We start from the raw sequence: 19,768 nt of genomic DNA on the forward strand, positions 1-19,768 counted from the left end.
ACTAAAAGAAAAAACAGGACTTTGGAAGCATACTAAAGATTTGAAGGAACAGGATAGACACGAAAAGGCATAGTTCAACATGTTTATTTATTTGCATTATAAGAACAATGTGAACAGATCGTGAAACAACTTGGTAAACAGGTGTCACAGAAACGTTATGAGGTCTCTGCTATAACTGAGCCTTTTCTTTGGCACGAATCATAATGTTTCTAAAATATAACCAAGACAACATATAGCTCTCTTATATATTATGAAGTCATTGATGCAGTTAACATCTTAAAGAATATGCAAATACAGATTAGGGAAAACAAGCATCAGCAAAAATTAGTTAAAATTTGTTATATTTTTAAAGAAGTAAAACCTCATCCCTTTTCATCTGAAAGAGACATCCACCCAAAGCAAAGATACACACTTTTATATTTTTGTTCAGCACTGAAATACTGAAATGAAAATATGCTGGAAATAAACACAAAATAGATTCCTACTTACTCTGACTTATATAAAACACATAAGAACCAAACTCTATTGTCATTGTCTCACAAAATCAATTCAGACTTGATTGGTCAGTGCTGTTCCTCATCCGCTGACAGCACTATTATATTTATAGATTTGTATAATAGCAAGTGATGATGTGTGTACAAATATCAGTTAACTGCATTTATTCCAAAGTGATGAAGGGGATTTTGTATTTCCCTAGTTATCACATTTTGAAACTCCAGTACAACAATCTAAACAGAATTTCACTTTTCATACTTTTTCAGTTCTCCACCACTTTCCACAATTCTCTGGCTTATTTGCATGCAACTGGGCTGATCGTCTCCTTCATCACTTTCAGAAATATGCCTGTAATCTAGACTGGCCTCACAGTGCCTGTTTCTCAGCCAGCACAATGCCAACGGGAGCTTGAGAAATGGTCTCTGAAAAGAGCCGTATATCAAAAGCAGGAATGCTTTCTGAGTAAGGTCCGAGACATATGTGGAGCTCAGGGAAGACCAGGATCCCCCCTGTAAACCGCATTCCAGATTTAAAGTGTGCATGAGCATGTCTTGTGCTCACTCAGGTCAGAAAAAAGGTTATCTAAATGTTTATTAGTCACTACAAAGCAGAAATCTAGAAATCAGAAATTATATTTGTAGTTTAGTTTAGGACAATACGCTTCCAGCTAGCTTTCTCACAATTTTTGCTCTCTACGTTCACAGTATACTTAGTGTGACTTGATTAAAATCAAAATGTAAAATTGAGTACGTTACACATTTCTGATAAATGCAGAGATAGTACATGGCAGTATATTTGCGCTGTTTAATCTCTAAAACAAAACCTAATTGGACCAGGGTTGCATGAAATCAATATCACTTTCAGCTGTGCACAGGCTGTTCCAGAAGAAATGAATTGTGGGATTGTGGGATGAAAACCAGGCTATGGTCAAAACGTGTCCATCGGATAGATGGAGTGCACTTGGCGTCTGTTGAATCCTTTGGCTGTAAGCAATTTGTTTTCCTTCGCCAACTTTCTCAGCTGACAGGTAGTCACTACCAGAGGAAGACAGAATGTCCAGTAATACCAGCTGGAGTGGGTTTCTCACAAGCGTTAGGTTTGTAACACACTGCTGGATAAGATTAACTGATAAGACCACATTCACTTCTGCTAAAAGACTAGGGACTGACAACAGCGATATGGGATTTTGAAGCAAATGTCATATAGTTCATGCATTTTGCCTTTGAATAGACTGTATTGTAAGTCTGTATTTTGCAAGGACAGGGCAGATGTCTGGGTTCTTGGCGGGGATGGCTGGCACTGATAAGGGACTCGGTAGAGAGTGTTTTCTCAGCTTAGGAGGGTCTCCTGGGGCTGGAATGGAGGGTTAGGGCATTAGGACGCTTGTCCTACAGCAACACCCTCTGCTTGGCCTGCAGCTTCTGCTAGAGGGCTGTCTTCACTCTCCACTCTTTCCTTTTCCTCCTCTTCATCCTCTTCCTGTAAAGCTTTGTGGGACACCTCTATCTGGGAGGCGTCCTGGGGCAGGGTCGCAGAAAGAGCATACTCCTCGCTTACATCTTCTGTGATCGACAGCTCAACCTCAGCTGTGCCATTCAGGATGCTGGGCACCTCATCTTTCTCCATTGCCTCCACAGCTGCCTTTACTTCTTCTTGTCCTGGTGCAAGTTGGGAGTGAACCTCTTTGAAGGACAGGTCTTCAGTTGGGCTGTCAATCGGGGCCAGTTCGATGGAAGCGATAGCACTTGGCGAGCTCTCAGATTGAGCTGCGGCCTCAGCATCTGGTTCCCCATCCCCACTGCGGTTCTTCTTGATGTTGAAGGTGAGAGGGGAGACCTTGAAAGAGGAGCTCTTGGCACTAGGGTTCTTCTGGTGGTTCGGTGTCAGACTCTTCTTGATTTTGTCACGCTTCTCTTGGGACACAATCTTGGTGCTGAACTTGTTCATCTTCTTCTCAATGTTCTGCCTGGAGAAAGCTTTCTTCAGGCTGTCCACTTTCTTCAGACTGGAACGCTTGATCTTCTCAGCTCGAGACTTTTCGACTCTGGTTTCATCTTCGAGATCCAAAACCCTCAAAATTTCATCGTCATCCTCTTCTGGTCCCTGCTCCTCATCCGAGGAGAGGGTGATGGTGTGAAGGCCCTCCTCTTGAGAACGATTGGCATCAATGGCCGGGGTCTCCTCCTCCACTTCAGGTAACGGTGCAGGTTCCTTCACAAAGACACTTGAAGGGATTTCATTTTCCTCCTGCACAACAAAAACAAACAAACAAACAAACAAAAATTTAATCAATTATTCAGTTCTCACAAATTTACAGCATTATTTTCGCTCCACATATGAATGCTCTTAATACACAGCTCTGCCGAGTTTATTGCTGTAAGAATTTGTAGATTACTAAAGCCGTATTATTTCAATAGGCAATGGTTTCCCCACAGAGGTATCCATTAGCTGCCTACAAGATTTATATTTGGTTGTCTAGGCAACTGGACTGTAAGAATGCTATGATGCACAGGGCTGTCGTGTTTGTGGGAAATTTCTTCAATAGTTTCTACATAACATCATACTCTATTAATGCCTTTGAGAAGGTCTTAAGATAATCAATCTTAAGACATCTTTTCAGGTCTTTTAAATCTTAATTTTAGAACAGGTTAAAAGCTTTATGGTGAAGTCTGTAGTTTAGTAGCAAAGTAAATAAATCTGGCGAAGTAATCAGAGTACAGTAACTGGTTTTATGTTGAATTACTTTGTCAGATTATTTAAATTAACCTAAAATCAGAGAAGTCGATGTACTCTGAAACCTCTCTGAAAACCTGTGTATTGGCCAGATCAAAATCACTGAAAAAACTCTTTTTAAAATGTACAACAGGAGACCTTCAGCCAGTAGTATCGAATTGGGAGATAGGTGTATCGTCCCAGCCCTAATATGCAGTGTAGATGTGTAGTGTGGATGCACATTTTTTTAAAAGACACAAGGGGACAAGAACATTTGGTGTGAAAAACATTGTGTGCCGACCCTCTTTTCCCTTCTGGAGACAATCATACAGGCTGAAGAATAGTGAGACGATTTGGGAAGGAAGGCCAGGCATGACCCTACACAGCTCATATCAGAGTTTCCACTGAGTTTTGGAGGACAGCCAGGACAGAAAGAGAGCTGAGAGTGGGGCAATTGGAAAGAGAGAGAAAACAGAAAGCAGGGAAGTCTGCTGTAGGGCTTTGAAAGGGAGTAGGATGAGAGTCAGGAAACATTTGGGGTGGAGTGCAGCAATGGGGACACCTGGACAGAAGCCCTGTTCATCCCCCACCCATCAGAATGTTCCATGGCATGCCAGAAATGCGCAGGAGAGCCTGAGAGCCTCTCTCTTAGTGATAAGACTCTAAATTCTGATACGGATGAGGTCACGTCACACAGGAAACCTCCCAGTTAATCACTTTAACTGCACTGTTTTCGTACTCTGAAATGTAAGCTTACAAAAACGTACATGTGAATGCAGATACCCCCGTATTTAGGCGTACAGTTCAAGTACATATACTTTAAAAGGTCATGAAACACTAAACTACATTTTCTGAGATTTTAACAGAAATGTATGTTGCACATCATAGAAGAGAATGTTACCATACCATTACATTAGTTTTAAAGGGTTAGTTCACTCAAAAATAAATTTCTGTCAGTAATTACTCACCCTCATGCCGTTCCAAAACCTTTATTCATCTTCGGAAACCAAATTAAGATATTTTGATGAAAAAAAAAGTTTTTTTTTTTTTTTTTTTATCGCCAATAGAAAGCAACGTAAATGAATATCTTCATTCAAGGTCCAGAAAAGTACTAAAGACCAACTGAGGAAAAAAGCATTACAATCACGCTGCCAATGGTGATTAAATCTAACGATCGCTTAGCTCGGATCATGTCAAACCGTGCAAATTATTATTATTGTTATACTTTGTTCTCAGATTGTTAATGTTAACAACATCAGCATTGCGTGACTATGTGTATTTAGTGTGTATTAGCGTTACCTGTAGATTTCAATTTCTTAGCCACTCAACAATCTGAAGGCTTTTGACTATGGGTTAATCTCCAGTTGCCATTTATGATTGTCATTTGGACCTTTCTGGATTACAATCCGCCATCAAAAAGTTTATTTATTGCAGCTGCTGTGAGAAAAGGCTATACATGATCCGTCAAATGCCATATAGCCTATCAGGGCAATATAACCGAGCAGAGACTCCTTCCTTTCTGTTTACAGACGTGACGTAATGATGCAAAGACTAACTGCCTCATGCTCGAATTTCCCACAGAAACCCACCAGTACTGATTTTATTTTAAAACATTATTACAAGCTTACCGTTGTGAATCTGGCTAAGGTAAGGAGATAGTTTTGAACACTGTCTGGTTATGCTTTTGCTCAAAAATTGATTTTGGATCATTTTTAACCAAAAAAAGTTATGGAATACTTTTTGTGTGCAAAAAAAAATAAAAAATAACGACTTTATTCAACAATTTCGTTAAAGTCGTTATTTTTGTTTTGTTTTTGCGCACAAAAAGTATTCTCCTCGCTTCATAACATTAATGTTGAACCACTGCAGTCACGTTGACTATTTTAACAATGTCTTTTGTACTTTTCTGGACCTTGAATGACGGTAATTCCGTTGCTTTCAATAAAAAAACTCTTGAATTTCATCAAAAATATCTTAATTTGTGTTCTGAAGATGAACGATGAATCTTACAGGTGTAGAACAACATGAGGGTGTGTAATTAATGACAGAAATTTCATTTTTGGGTGAACTAACCATTTAATTGTAAGAAAAAGCTGGTTAATTTTAAGCTGTTTAAATCAGATGCTATTGTTGTGTTGTCTGTCTCCCTTTTTCTCCCTCCACTCCACAGCTTGCCACGCCCACTTTTGTAGCATTTTTCAAAAATATGAAGTTGAAAAAAAACAAACATTCATTGACATTTATTTAAATGATCAGTATGTCTCTCATTTTCTCCATCAGGTTCCATTTTATTATTTCTGTGAAGCCCCAAACCACATGCACAGAAGTGAGATATCATGCAGCGAAGAATATACCATAAGCTCTCTTCAAAAAGCGAAAAGATGAAGGAATCTTAGTGGACAGAATGTTACGCAAACATTGAATTCAAACAAGCCTTGATTCCTCTTATCTCTGTATACTGCCTGCAAAGGGCCTTAATGTTCACATCTGCTTTTCTAGCATGTTCCCCTCTGAACCCCCTGTTATAACTCTGGCCTCCGAAGCTCTCTGTGTGCGAGGGAATGCGGGTTTGGCCTGTCAAAGTGTAGGGAGAGATTTGACCTAACAGAAAAGAACTAACAAAAAGGATACATAATGACTGACGGTAATCCCTGTGGATATATGCAACATGTTAAATCAGGGGTGAAATACCGCTTTTGGGATTTAGTAGATCTGTCCACCCACAAAAGAGCTTTACTTTGGAAGGCAAATATGGATCAAAGGTATTGGTATGATATTGCTGGCACAGTTTGAGAATGAATCTGGCGGAGTCCCTGCAAACTTTAACACAGAATTTCCATGTTCCATCAGTCTCTCATCGGAGTTGCCACAGCATTAGTAAACTTAGATACTTGGACTTAGAAACATAGTTGTAGAAAACAGTGTGATATAACATTGGCTGTAATCTTATATTTGAAAGCAAAGCGTTGTATAGGTTTTGCATAGTTTCCCTAGTTTCTTTGTGAAAGTATTAGTCTGTTGTGGTACATGTGGTTTTTGGTGAGGTGTAGCTAGTTTTCCATGAAACTCCTGATTATGATGCAAATAGCATGTGCTTAAGCATGAAGAAACAGTTGTAGGGATGCCAAATGATAACATTGTGTAAATCAGAAATAAGAATCATAAGGAAAATGAACTGCTTCACTTTAGCATTTTAGAAGGGGAACCTTTAAACAAAATGAGCTGGAAAATTGAAAGAACAGATAAACACAGTCTTGTATAACAGTGATAATGTCTGATATTTGACGCGCCCGCTTTGCTTTTCAGCTCCAACAGAATATGAATTACACAATAATGAATGCAGTTCATCTATAGCACCAAATTAAAATTGTAACCATAGCAAGATCAGATAAACGTTTTCCTCCTTCAAGGTCATACTTACAAATATTAGTAATACTATGTATAATTTTTAAACCTATTACATGAACTATGTGAGCTTTTATTACATTAACAAACCTGAAAACTTTACCTGGTCCCATTTCACCCTAAAATCAAAAGACTATTTTAGGACCTTTAGAATTGTTGCATTGTGAAATTATGTTCATGTGAACATTGTTATAATAGAATTCATCTTTTTTTTTTTTTTTTTTTTTTTTTTACATAAAGACAGTACAACAAGCAATATCATGACCTAAAAAATCTTTAGATAAATTATATAAAATTAGATGAAATATCTTGGTAACTTTGTTAACATTGGTTAATGTATTAACTAACATGCAATAACAATGAGCAATACATTTGTTACAGCATTTATTAATCTTTGTTAAAGACTTAGTTCACCCAAAAATGAAAATTCTGTCATTAATTACTCACCCTCATGTCATTCCACACCCATAAGACCTTTGTTCATCTTTGGAACACAAATTAAGATACTTTTGATAAAATCTGATGGCTCAGTGAGGCCTCTATTGCCAGCAAGATAATTAACACTTTCAGATGCCCAGAAAGCTACTAAAAACATATTTAAAACAGTTCATGTGACCACAGTGGTTCAACCTTAATATTAAAAAGCGTCGGGAATACTTTTTGTGTGGCAAAAAACAAAATAACGACTTTTCAACAATATCAGTGGTTCGGAGCGCCAAAGTCATATGATTTCAGTAAACGAGGCTTCGTTACGTCATAAGTGTTTCGAAATTTCAATAGTTCACATGACTTTGGCAGTTTGATACACGCTCCGAACCACTACTAAAAACATATTTAAAACAGTTCATGTGACCACAGTGGTTCAACCTTAATATTAAAAAGCGTCGGGAATACTTTTTGTGTGGCAAAAAACAAAATAACGACTTTTCAACAATATCAGTGGTTCGGAGCGCCAAAGTCATATGATTTCAGTAAACGAGGCTTCGTTACGTCATAAGTGTTTCGAAATTTCAATAGTTCACATGACTTTGGCAGTTTGATACACGCTCCGAACCACTGATTCGAAACAAAAGATTCGTAAAGCTTCGAAGCTTCATGAAGCAGTGTTTTGAAATCACCCATCACTAGATATTGTTGAATAAAGTCACTATTTAGTTTTTTTTGGCACACAAAGCGTATTCTTGTCACTTCATAACATTAAGGTTGAACCACTAGTCACATGAACTGTTTTAAATATCTGGGCATCCTAAAGTGTTAATTATCTTGCTGGCAATGCAGGCCTCACTGTGTCATCGGATTTTATCAAAAATATCTTAATTTGTGTTCTGAAGATGAACAAAGGTCTTATGCTGCATTCACATGGGGTGTCGGCGTTAACGCCTCTCATTTACTTTGAATGGGTGACATCATGCGTTGCCGAACTGAATTGTGGGTTCCATCGCTTCACTTGCGTTGCTTGCGGCAGAAGTTGAAGATTTCTCAACTTTTTCGTCAGCCAATCAGATCGCCTTATGCAAACACCATAGAGTAGTCATTAGCCAATTGCGTTCTTGCAACACCGGAAAGTAATGTGATTGGCTGTTATCACTATAACAGTCGCGTCAACACAAGCTTCAGACACGCCCTCTGTCAAGCGTTGACGCTGACGCCCTGTGTGAATGCAGCGGGTGAACGACATGAGGGTGAGTAATTAATTTTCATTTTTGGGTGAACTAACCCTATAATGTTAATATAAATACTGTTGTTCATTGTTTGTTCATGTTAGTTCTTTAACATATATATATAACATTTAACTAAGATTAATAAATACTATAGAAGTATTGTTAATTCTCAGTTCATGTTAACTAAAGTTATCAATATCTTTAACTAATTCGAATAAATAAAAAAATACAATGATGAGACTGAGATTGTTTTGCATTACCGTAGTAATCATGAATCATGAAAGTAATGTCACAGTGCAAAACATCTTTATTAGAAAATATTTTCCAATTTCTTATTTTTATTAATATTGAGAGATTGACCCTTTAAAGCCAAATCTTTTTTCAATCTTTCAATGGCGTGTATTCACTTTCTGTGTTGTTTGGATGCCTCTGACATTGCTCTTTGTTTGTATTTGCATGTTTTCAAGTACTGTCCTCAAGGCTCTTGAGTGGCAATCCATAGCTCAAATTTCTAATTTAAATAGGTAGAGGGAAAATTCACTGAGCCACTGGACTAGCCTGCGTGGCAAGAAGAGTGTCTATCAACAGTCATTAAACTTTTCAGTCTTAACTGTAGATGGTCTCTGAGAATGAGAGTGTTGACATTTTGATCGCTTGCGTAACTTCTGTTTTAAGTGAATGGTTTCTCTTGACTTAACCAGGTTAACCAGGTTCAGGCCTGTCCCTGGAACCACTGTTTGAAATCACTTTAGGTGAACTGGTTATGCTGATGGCAAAAAACACAATGTAACATACGCCCCTCAAATTATCCATTAAATACTATAGAGCTGTTACAAATAAGGGTTAAAGAATTCCTCCTTATGGCCTCCAGAGACACAAGTTCCTGTTGTTTTCTCAGTGGGGAACCAAACAGTTCATTCCATGCATTCTGCCTTGTAGGTATGAGATCTGGAAATGACTTGTAAATGACTACAGCCTCCTCTACATCTACATTGTCTTCATATTCTGGTTGTGTTTGAATCTTTTTGACTCTCTCGAAAAATGTTTGTCACTAAAGAGTGTGATTACCTCATGCTGAGCAGCCTGTCAAATGATACTCTAGGTTTGATTCATTTGCGTACTAAACCGGTCCCTCTTGCCTTGGGCAATGTAGGCACTTGTGATAGCTGAGTTGATATATGTTTTCTCATATATGCACAAGAATATAAGGGGATCTCACAAAAGGGATAATACATTTTCTGTTACAGTTATGGTTATTAAAGGAATCAATTTTTAGAGAGAATGTTTTGGTAAACATTGTGAGTCTGAGTCATTGCATACAATGCATGCTTTGTGCCCGTTCTCTTTGTGCAAGAATAGACTAGATTTTATTTGATGCTTATTTGACCAGATGTGGTTCTAATAAGACACATAAATGCCTGCTTTACTCTTTGCCTGTTATTACTCAATTTTCTCCCAGTCTTAAAGTAATAGTTTACCCATTAATGAAAACTCTATCACCATTTACTCACCCTCATGTTGTTCCAAACACTTTTTACGGTACTTTTATACTTTAAACTTAAACTATGTTAACCTCTGATCTGGGCTGATCTAAAGGCGTAGTCTTAAATGTTTAACGTTTTTTGTTGGCAAATAGGAATGATTTCACATTCATACCGTTTATGAATTTCTTTACAAAACTAAAATGTATACTTTCTTAAAGTGAATTTTCCAAAAAAAAAAAAAAATTTTTTTTTTTTTTAAATAGATGACTTGACTATATGTTAGTTAAGTGTATGTCCACAGATAGAGACCCAGAGACACCTCACCATACCTCTCTTCTCTCATTGCTGTCAGCTTTATCAGAGACGCTATCCAGTTGTTTTCCCAATATTCACTTTACTTTCTAAACACACTTGACATACGTGCCACCTTGAGGCCTACTTATGAAGGATTGGGGGGTAAATATTTGCTCAGGGGTGGGGTGTGGAGAGTAAAGAGAGAGATGAAAGTGGCTGTGTTTGAAGGTGTTGTAGATGGTGGGGAATTATTTTCAAGCTCATGCTATTTTATTTTTCTTTAGCGATGCTGTGGGACCTTCAGCCCCTGTAATTCTCTGAACATTTTTAATGCTTGCATTACCCTTCCTGCTGCCATTAACAACATCTGACAGGAAGCAGCTGTTTAACCTCACGCTCGCCCGTGTTCTCTGCTTTTGCGTCACACTAAAGGCAGGCCTGAACCATATACATTTTCTGTCTCTGTCAAAAAATACACAGAGATTTTTGCAACACACTGAGAGAGAGAGAGAGAGAGAGAGCTCCACATTTTTGTGTGGAGTGTTGAGTGGTACTGAAACTATTTTGAAACTATTTTAAAACTGTTTTTTTGTTGTGTGACCATAGTCCATTACACTGTAAAAAGTTAGTTGGGCTAACTCAAAAAATTTGAGGTAATCAAAAAGTTTTGAGTTTGTAGTACTCATGCATGTTAATTGCTCCTAACTTGAAGTTAGCTAACTCACTTAATACAGCAACTTAAAACATGTAACTTACCTGCTCTTAAACCAAGCAGCACCACTTGTCACCATGATGGTAACTCTCTCAAAACCCACATTAACAGAAACTCTTCTAAATTAGCATAACAAAACATTAATTGCTACTAAATCTCCCTTACCATTAACCTTGCGCACAAAAAAACATTATATAACACTTCATTTTAGCATTTACTCACCCTTTCAAGTGCCATGGGCAAAGCATGCTGGGAAATACAGTAGAAATCCCAGCCCAGTTTCAGTTAAACTTAAATTAGTCTAAATTAAAAGAAATAAGTTCATACAACTCAAAAACAATGAAACAGTTCAATTTATTTTAAATATGTCAGTGCTGTGAAAAGAAAGTTCTAATTTCTCTTAACAGTTAATTTAACTGTACCAATTTGCTTAATTTATGTTTGTCCTACTCAAAACCAATTAAGTATTTTGAATGTTATGGTTTACAGTGTATAATATAGTTTTAAATATCAAATGACTTTTTCCAAGCTTGTTTCCGGCATGGAATAAAAAACAAAAAAGTAAATGGGACTTTTTATCTCATAATTCTGACTTTTTTCCTTGCATTTGTGAGTTTATATCTCACAATTTTTTTTTTTTTTTTTTTTTACTTCTCAGAACTATTTGTGTAATCTCTCAACCGGTGTTTCAACCGTGGAAAAACATAAATAAAACAGCTTGAGAATAATATCTCATGTAGCATTACATTTACCTTTAGATCATTGACCTTGAGTGTTGACTATTGTATCTAAAAATAAATAGCAACTGAATTTAATAGTTTGGGCTCTGTTGTTAATTGTAACTTTTAATATTATAGTAATGTGCAAGAAAGGGCTCCCTGTATATAGTTTACAGTATTCGCTGAGATAGATTTTTTTTTTCTCCTTTTCTCCCCCCTGCTGTAACAAACCGTGACTTCAACACCGAGGTACATACCGAACCATCACATTTGTGTACCATTACACCCTAAATATAAATAATAATAATAAAAATAAGTTGCAATTACCTTTATTTTATTCTGTGGCAGAAAAAGGATTAGAATCATGATGACAATGTATCACATTACTGTTTTTTCTCTTTCTTTCAAATACCATTGGTAAGTCATTTTAGCAAGTTTAGCAAGTGGTCAAAAAAAAGATTTATGAAAAAACTAATCATCAAAAGGTGTTTATTTATACTCTTAGTCTAATATTGTATAATTTAAAATATATTCATCCTTTTAAAGCTAGGTAGTTTAGTTAGTAGCTGTTGGTATACTGTAGCTAACTGCTAAAGGACTGTACTTGAATACTATACATTGTGTAATTTGTACTGTAGCTAGTTTAGCTATAGGTTCAACACTATTTGTGTGCACAAGAAATGTACTGTGTGCATGTTTTTGCGTGTGTAAGAAGTCAAGCGGAATAAAATAGTTTGAGCAGGACGGGGTGGGAGAACTGAGCGGAAGAGGGTTTCCCTTTCTTACAAAATCAGCCCTGGAAAATCTTCATGCAACAATGGCCATGTTTACATGTACACCAACAGTCTGATTATTGTCAGTGATCAGAGAAAGGAATTACATGGATTAAGATGTTTACATGATATGAGCAACCCTCTTCAAACTAAACTAATTATTACAATTATTCATAGAGAAATGTTGTTTTGTAACTTTGATCAGAGTGCGAGAAATGTGATTAAACCCTATGCCTGTATAGTGAGATTTGGTAACACTTTACTATAGGGAACACATATAAACTATTAACTATAACATTTCCCTCCTTAAACTCCTAATTTACTGCTTATTAATAGTAAGGTAGTTGTTAAATTTAGGTATTGGGTTGGATTAAGAATGTAGAATAAGGTCATGCAGAATAAGGCATTAATAAGTGCTTAATAAGTACTAATAAATAACCAATATTCTAGTATGCATGCTAAAAAGCAACAAGTTAAAAGACCCTAAAATAAAGTGTTACCTGAGATTTGATAATATTCTGTATTTATTAGCTCCAACCTAATCCCAGCACTGCTTTAAACACATTATTGTGTATATATATATATATATATATATATATATATATATATATATATATATATATATATATATATATATATATATATATATATATATATTATATTATATGTACATACATATATTATGACGTGTGTAATATATTACATCATATGCTGAAGCTGAATATACCACTTACTGCAGTCAGCGAGTCATTATTGCAAAATAAACCCCAACAGGGTGATCAGGAGCCCTGATGTGATTTATTACTTAACCTCTATTCTGAAAGAGGAGGCTGATGTAAGATCAGTGTGAAAGGGCATGGTTTTATTGCAGTTTCCTTTGTAATTGATGTGTAGTCTGTCTACTGTTTCTGGGCTGGTTCGCCACAGCCTATAGCATATTGTCTACATGAGTTCCCATGGCATTGTGAGTGTGTATGGTCTTCCCTCTGTGCTGGCATTGCTCCCTGTCACGGGACACACACAATAACAGCTTTTGTCTCTTCAATGTGTTTGTGGATGTGTGTGTTTAGATAGGACCAAAGAGCCAGAGCTCTGTCAGTATTCATAACCATAGTGCAAAAGGATGTCTGTTTTTGTAGATAATTACAGTGTCTGTCCAGTTCAGGAAGGCCCAGCGAGGGTTAAAATGTAAATTTCTGTCATATACTGAGAATATACTGTATCACTTGCCTTCATCTGCTCCAGTAATTTAATATTTAGCATATGGCGCTATCACAGGTGTGCTTTTGTGCGTTTTCTTTTCTTTGATTATTTTGTGTATCTTGGTGTATAAATGTTCAGTATGCTTGTTCTCAATTTTGATTTGATTGTCAAATACGGATTTACATGATTTGTTTGCATTTCATTTGATTTTATTGTGACTGTTGAGAAAAGGGAGTGAACTCCTGCAGGCAGTATATTAGACAGCTGTCAGATAACTACAAAACAAGTAGCGTATAAATGTACAGCGTAAAAGCTATACTGAGAAGTTTTGAAAAAAGGTTTTACAATATGTGTCTGTTCATTCTCTGACAAAGGTAATACCTTTGCATTCAATGTAATAGTTACCGCTGGGTAAAAATAAAAGAGTGTTTTTTTCCCCCATTTAATCACAAATATAATCCAGTTCACAAGCAAATTACTCTCATTTTTAGTCTTTTTAGTGAATCAAAAACATACAGATTGACCAGTGTACCCTGATTCCAGAAACAAGTCTGTTCTTTTAATTAATTATTCAAAAAGACAAGTTACGGGTTTGAATTTTTCTTTCATAAATAAATTATTAATCGAAATAAATCTAAATTTTATGGTGGATTTAAGAATGACTCTATTCAATCAAAATTAAATTGAATCAGGAAGTCTGTAATGATAACCTACCCCTAATAGTTGTTACTAGTCCCATGTGCAAAAACATGTCCATTTCCTTTCATGTAACTCATTTCACATGCTCATTCAGTATTTAAACCTGTACAGTGAAATAGACCCTGAGGCCACATTTCCATTAAGGGTGTAAATATTTGCTCGGCTGTTCTTATATTCTGTTACATTCCGATAGAATTTAATTTAATTATTTTGTTTATTTTGGTAATTTAATTATTTCCAACAATATCTCAATGAATCAATATATATTTACATCCCTAATGTCTGTCTATCCTCTCAAAAGAACCAATTTAACTCACCAAATACACTGTTCGCTAAAGTCTGTGATTGACTCTGTTTACCTCCTGCTCAGCAAGGCCAGATTTACAGTACATTCTGTAACAGTTGTTGGTGACCACAACAGTCACACATTCCATATTTGGAAAGTAGATAATGCTTTTTATCTGCTAACCTTTTGATGTTTTGTTGCTAAGGAATGAAATGCCACCCTGTTGTGTCCTCACCAAAAAAAAAAAAAAAAAGTCATTACCACTGTGTTTTCAGCACTACTAGAGACTTTAGGACTTGGTTAATTACTAGTTTATTGTTTTTTCATTTTCTTTTTTTCTTCTCATGTGTATTTGAGTTTCTAAAGCTGGGACAATTTGTCCCAGGAACTTTTCCCCCCCAGACCTATTGCTAGCTGCGTTTCCATAGTGGTCAAAAGTACCGTGAAGATAGTCCGGTGACGTAGGACTGCGTGCGACTTTCTAGTTCCCACTGGATTTTGTCCTCCACATATATATGCTTAATAAAGCCTGAACCTCATCGTCAGTCCATCGGTTGTATTTTTTTAAACTCCATTGTTGATTCGAATAGCAAACATCTCTTACCAGACTTTAAAAAAACGATGGTTGAAATAAAATACTGTGTGGAGTCAACCAATCAAAATGCTGCGTGAACTCGGCACGTTCAGTGCGCAGTGCCCATCCCCGAAAGTTCCAGAACTTTGAAAAAGTACTATCTACCAAGCAGGTACTTTCAGAGGGAATTTTTTTACCCGGAACTTCATTTAGACCCTGGTTCCTGCGGTCAAAACACACCGGGTACCACCCCAAAGTTCCTAGTTCCTGGGTAAAGTTCCTGTGGTGGTAACGCGGCTCAAGTCCTTAGTTAAGATGGCCTACCTGTTTTTGTTCGAGAGAATTTGTAGCTCTAACATAGTCCAACATAGTTTGCTGTTAAACGTATGCAGTATGCCGTGAGAGACGAGATGTGAGTTTGTGTAATTTGCATATACATTTGAAATATCTCCGAGTAGTCATGTTGTAAATCTTAAATTGCAATGAAGCTTTTTTCTCATCTTGTCTCATTTTCATATAACCCCCAGTACACCAACTGTACTGGAACTGGGAACTGTAACAGTAGGTTGAGTTTGGAGAGAGATAATGCCTTTTTGATGGACAATGGAAAACAAACACTCTTGTCTCCTTTCTCTCTGCCTACAGGCCTTCTTGCACTGACACTTTTTCTCCCCCTCCCCCCCTCTCTTTCTCCTCTCTCTGCAGAGGCACAGATAGCCTTATTAGGTGATAGCGAAAGGCTAGTTGTAAAAATATTCCATCTTGCACTTTCCTACTCTAAATTTGGCTTCCAGTATGATGAAAATTGAAGCATTGTGCACTGATAGTAATGAGAACTTGGAGATGTTGTGCAGCTATAACACAACCCAGATGTTAAGTTTTGAGAAACACGGGCACAATTAATTAAATGTGTTCATTGAAAGTTGCATCATGCTCAAAAATTGCAAATGGAATTATGTTTGATTATAACAAAAATAAGCTTGGCTTTACAAGCTCAGTCCTCCTCTTCTCTTTTAAGGCTGTGGTGACCAATGTCTTGATCCATGTCTCATGGAGCTCTAATCAATTGTGGTTACTAGCCTTTTTATTTCATTTTGAAAGTGGGAGAGACTTGCTCCACTGCTGGAATGTGAGCGTTTGAGCCAGAGTTTCTGCTTATGCAAGAACAGCATTCTCTCTCGTGCCTGTAGTCCGCCTAAGGGGGAGCCAAGCACCCCAATCCAAAAGCAGCAGGGGAAGATAAAAGTGAAAAACACAGGCAGAGAGGGTGTGGTGAACACCTGAATGTATCTATGGAGATGAGGAAATAAAACTAAGAATGTTATAAGACAAATAGACTATGTGTTGACTAAGTGTTGACAAAGTTTTCTGACTTCACGCGAAAGTCTTTTTCAGTTTTTGTCATGCTTGTTTAGTATTGGACAATTGTATATAAATGTGAAACATTTGGCAGAAGTGACTTGAAAACGTTCTTTGATTCTCCTGCTGAAGTTCTCTGTTTAATGAGCTGAGGATATTTTCAGTACTGGTCAGATTCTATCATTCCTGAGAAATAAACCCAGGCAACCCCAAGGGACAGCGGAAGGGGGTTTAATGAAGGAACATTAAATAAGACAAGGACTGTCCGAGAATGTTTGTGTGGGTCTGTCAGGCATGTCTGATGGAAATGTAAAAACTTTAGGAAGAGTTTGCCCCCATATCCACCATGGTCCCACCCATGCTAACTATAATGCAGGACAGATCAGGAGTCTACAAGAAAACCCCATGGCTGGATTAAACACATTCCCTTAGACCAGACATGCCTGGACTGCTTTGCAAATGCTTAGAAAATGAAAAAGCAAACCAAATCCCTGCAAGTAACGAGCCTGAAATAATTTAGACAAAGAAGGAAATCTCAACTGTCACAGTCTCCAATTAGATTTCCCTGCAAATAAACAACATAGTTGCCATAGCAACACACTCAAACATTTTTGGCCAGCTTTAACAAACAGCACTCTGTCTGTGACGGAAACTGTAGAAACTATTCTCAGAAAAAGAGTGCACTCACTGTGCAAAGGTTGTGTAAAAGTTGAGGGTTTTCACACTTTCATCGAAGGTAATTTACCTTCCCAACTTTTTAAACACTCCTTCGCACAGAGATGGAATGTTGACTTTCTGAAAATGTGTTTCACTAGGCTCTCTCTCATTCTTTACATCATGTACTTCTGCAGTAACCACATAGTTGGGAAGAGAGAGGGGGAAATGGAAGGACTCTCTCAGCACTCTCTGGCTTTGGAATCACTGAGTCATTCGGTTGATTGCAGGTCTTGCAGTAAACAGCAGCTAGCCAGTGTAGCATAGCACATTTCAGCACGGGTCTTCTGACAACAGGATACACATTACGCTGCACTGTAGCTGATCTCTGGACACACCTTCTATTCAAGGCTATTGTGCTTTAAATAATAGCTTTTGGCTAAGCTTCAAAACAAGCCTCCCCTATTGAGTCTCTTTCTCTCGAGCTCTCCAGCTCTCTCTTAGTTTGGAGCCCATGTTGATTTTCTTTCTGAAATATAGGGATATCTGAAAATCTAGCTGGTTATTCAAGAGGCTAATACTTTGAGTCAAGTACAAGATTCACAAGGACTTACAAGGAGTTACACTTGCAGGTGCTGTAACATCCATAAATAAAGTTGTTTTGACTAGGTTTGACCATCCCAGAAACACTCAACAGTTTGGGTAGTGTTGTCTGAGCTTTTGGCCCCACAGTATTAGCCTTTCTATTCCACCCCACCTCACAATGACCTTAAGCGACATCACACCCTCTCATGCATTGCTTTCATCTTTACACTCTGAACTATGACCCTTCTCTCCTGCTTTAGAAATGGACCCACCCCGAGGGAGGTATGAGATCTGTTAATCAACTATGTGGAAATTTAGTCAAATGACATTTAGATTAATCAGACTCTACTCAGCTGTGTAAGACAGTAATATCCCTTATCGTTAACAGAGTTGGAGACAGTTGAACTTGGTTCAGTGAACACCGACATGCAGCAATGAACCCGTGGACAATGCAATCATTCAGTGTCCTCACCTGAGCACATCAAATACCCCACCACCAACTACCCCCAACACACACTGTACATTTACCTGGAAGATGAGCACTTTGAAGTTGTTCCTCTTGATCAGGTGAGCGTGGTTGGCCTCCAATTTCTTCACTTGGACGGCCTGCTTATCCATCTTGTCCTTGACCTCCTTCATGTGGACACTGACCTTGCGGCTCTTCTCCAGGAGTTTGCTGACCGTGTTGGAGGTGGAAGTGTGACTCTTGGAGAGCTTGGTCATATCGTTCTGGATGCCCCTCACCGCCCCTTCCATCTCGACCTGTCTCATCTCCATCTTATGCTGGTTCTCTTGCACTGTGTCCAGCATGTTCACCAGCTTATCTAGAAGTGTCAGGACAGTGATGGCATTCACTTGGCCTGTGGGTGAAGCTCCATCTCTAGGTAGAGTGCCTGTGGTGCCCCCAGCTCCGGGGCTACTAGGTTCTCCGCTAGAGGCGTTGATATTGCCAGTGCCCAGCTGGGAGAGGCTATGGGTGGGTGAAGACTGAGTGGGGCTGGGGCTTGGCACCACCAGCTCCTGGTTCTCATGCGTGCTGACCATGCTGCTCCTCTCTGCCTGCACTGCATCTTCTCCCATTCTGAGGCTGTTCTTGGTCTCGACAGATAACTTTACTCAGGAAAATGGTTTTGTTCTTTACCTTTCTTCACCTTTAAGTGAGCTGGTCTTGCTGTACCGGTTTCCTCTTCCAGTTGATTCGAGTGCCTCCACGTTCTTACAGTTTTAATTCCTGTTTACAGTCTTTTCAACTTTTCAGCTTCCAGGTTCAACGTTCCCACCCCTTTTTGAAGATAACCACACTCTTACTCTTTTTCTCTCTCTCTCTCTCTCTCTCTCTCTGTCTCTCCCTCCCTCTCTGGTGCGATTGGAAGAGCCGTGTAGAGGCTTCCCCACAGCTTAAAAAGCCCATCCACACCCTATGGGGGCGTAGCTTGGTTTCCATGGCACCTAGCCCGGCCCATTGGTGAGGGAGTTATGTGTTTGCATGTGTCAAGTGCGAGTATGTGGGTGTGTACTGTGGAACATGAGCAACTCTCTCCACATGCAGTACCTCCCCCTAACTCTCTCTCTCTCTCTGGCTCTCTAGGTTTAGTTTTGTTTATATTGAAGACAGCAATAGTATATTAAAAGTCATGTTTGAAGAATGAGCTCATCTGTGCCAGAGAAATAAAGAGGGAGAGTGAAAGATAGAGAGAGGAAGATGGAACAAAGGTGTGTGTTTTTCCCCTTGAGTAAAGATTTGCTAAGCAACATTTTGGAGAATTTTTGTGTGCATAGATGTGCACAAGAATGTATGTATATTTTTGGCCGTATTTATTTTGTAAGAGTCTTTTCTTACAGTTGATGTCATTCTAAGTTTATTCTGGAAAGAATGTCACACAAACAGTTCTCAAGCCGTTTGAGTGGAGTCATTTTTCCTGCCTGCAGCTGTAGCAGGAGCATGATGAAACTGAACATCAGAAGTGGAAAATTTTGCATTTACATTTCACTATGCAGGGAAATATAGTGAATAATAAAAACACTGTCAGCATGAAACCAAATGTTAAAAATTGTGGTAAAACAGTAAAATTGTAAAAAAAAAAACAAAAAAAAAAAACTTGTCATTTTCTTGGGTGTTTGCCTCTTATACACACAAACACAATGTCTTAATT

The 19,768-nt window shown here is 38.0% G+C and overlaps 1 protein-coding gene and 1 long non-coding RNA gene across 3 annotated transcripts in view; one reads left to right on the forward strand and one right to left on the reverse strand.

Annotated features, from left to right (window-relative positions):
- Positions 1 to 19,768, forward strand: part of LOC125274222 — a 36,313-nt gene that overhangs the window by 4,075 nt on the left and 12,470 nt on the right. The gene's annotated exons all lie outside the window — the stretch shown is intronic.
- On the reverse strand, positions 69 to 19,007 carry cavin2b (caveolae associated protein 2b). The gene is made up of 2 exons (XM_048200429.1): positions 18,144 to 19,007; positions 69 to 2,742 (listed from the first exon to the last, which is right to left on the reverse strand). The coding sequence occupies exons 1-2, from the start codon at positions 18,693 to 18,695 to the stop codon at positions 1,870 to 1,872; spliced, it is 1,425 nt and encodes a 474-aa protein (XP_048056386.1). The 5' UTR covers positions 18,696 to 19,007; the 3' UTR covers positions 69 to 1,869.

This window comes from Megalobrama amblycephala, linkage group LG8 (assembly GCF_018812025.1).
Source record: "Megalobrama amblycephala isolate DHTTF-2021 linkage group LG8, ASM1881202v1, whole genome shotgun sequence".
NCBI classification, from domain to species: domain Eukaryota; kingdom Metazoa; phylum Chordata; class Actinopteri; order Cypriniformes; family Xenocyprididae; genus Megalobrama; species Megalobrama amblycephala.

Excerpts from the sequence above, each read along its gene's own strand:
- cavin2b (XM_048200429.1), bottom strand. The coding sequence starts at position 18,695 with ATGGGAGAAGATGCAGTGCAGGCAGAGAGGAGCAGCATGGTCAGCACG. Across the intron at positions 2,743-18,143 it reads TCAAAGTGCTCATCTTCCAG|GAGGAAAATGAAATCCCTTC; the intron begins GTAAATGTACAG and ends TTTGTTGTGCAG.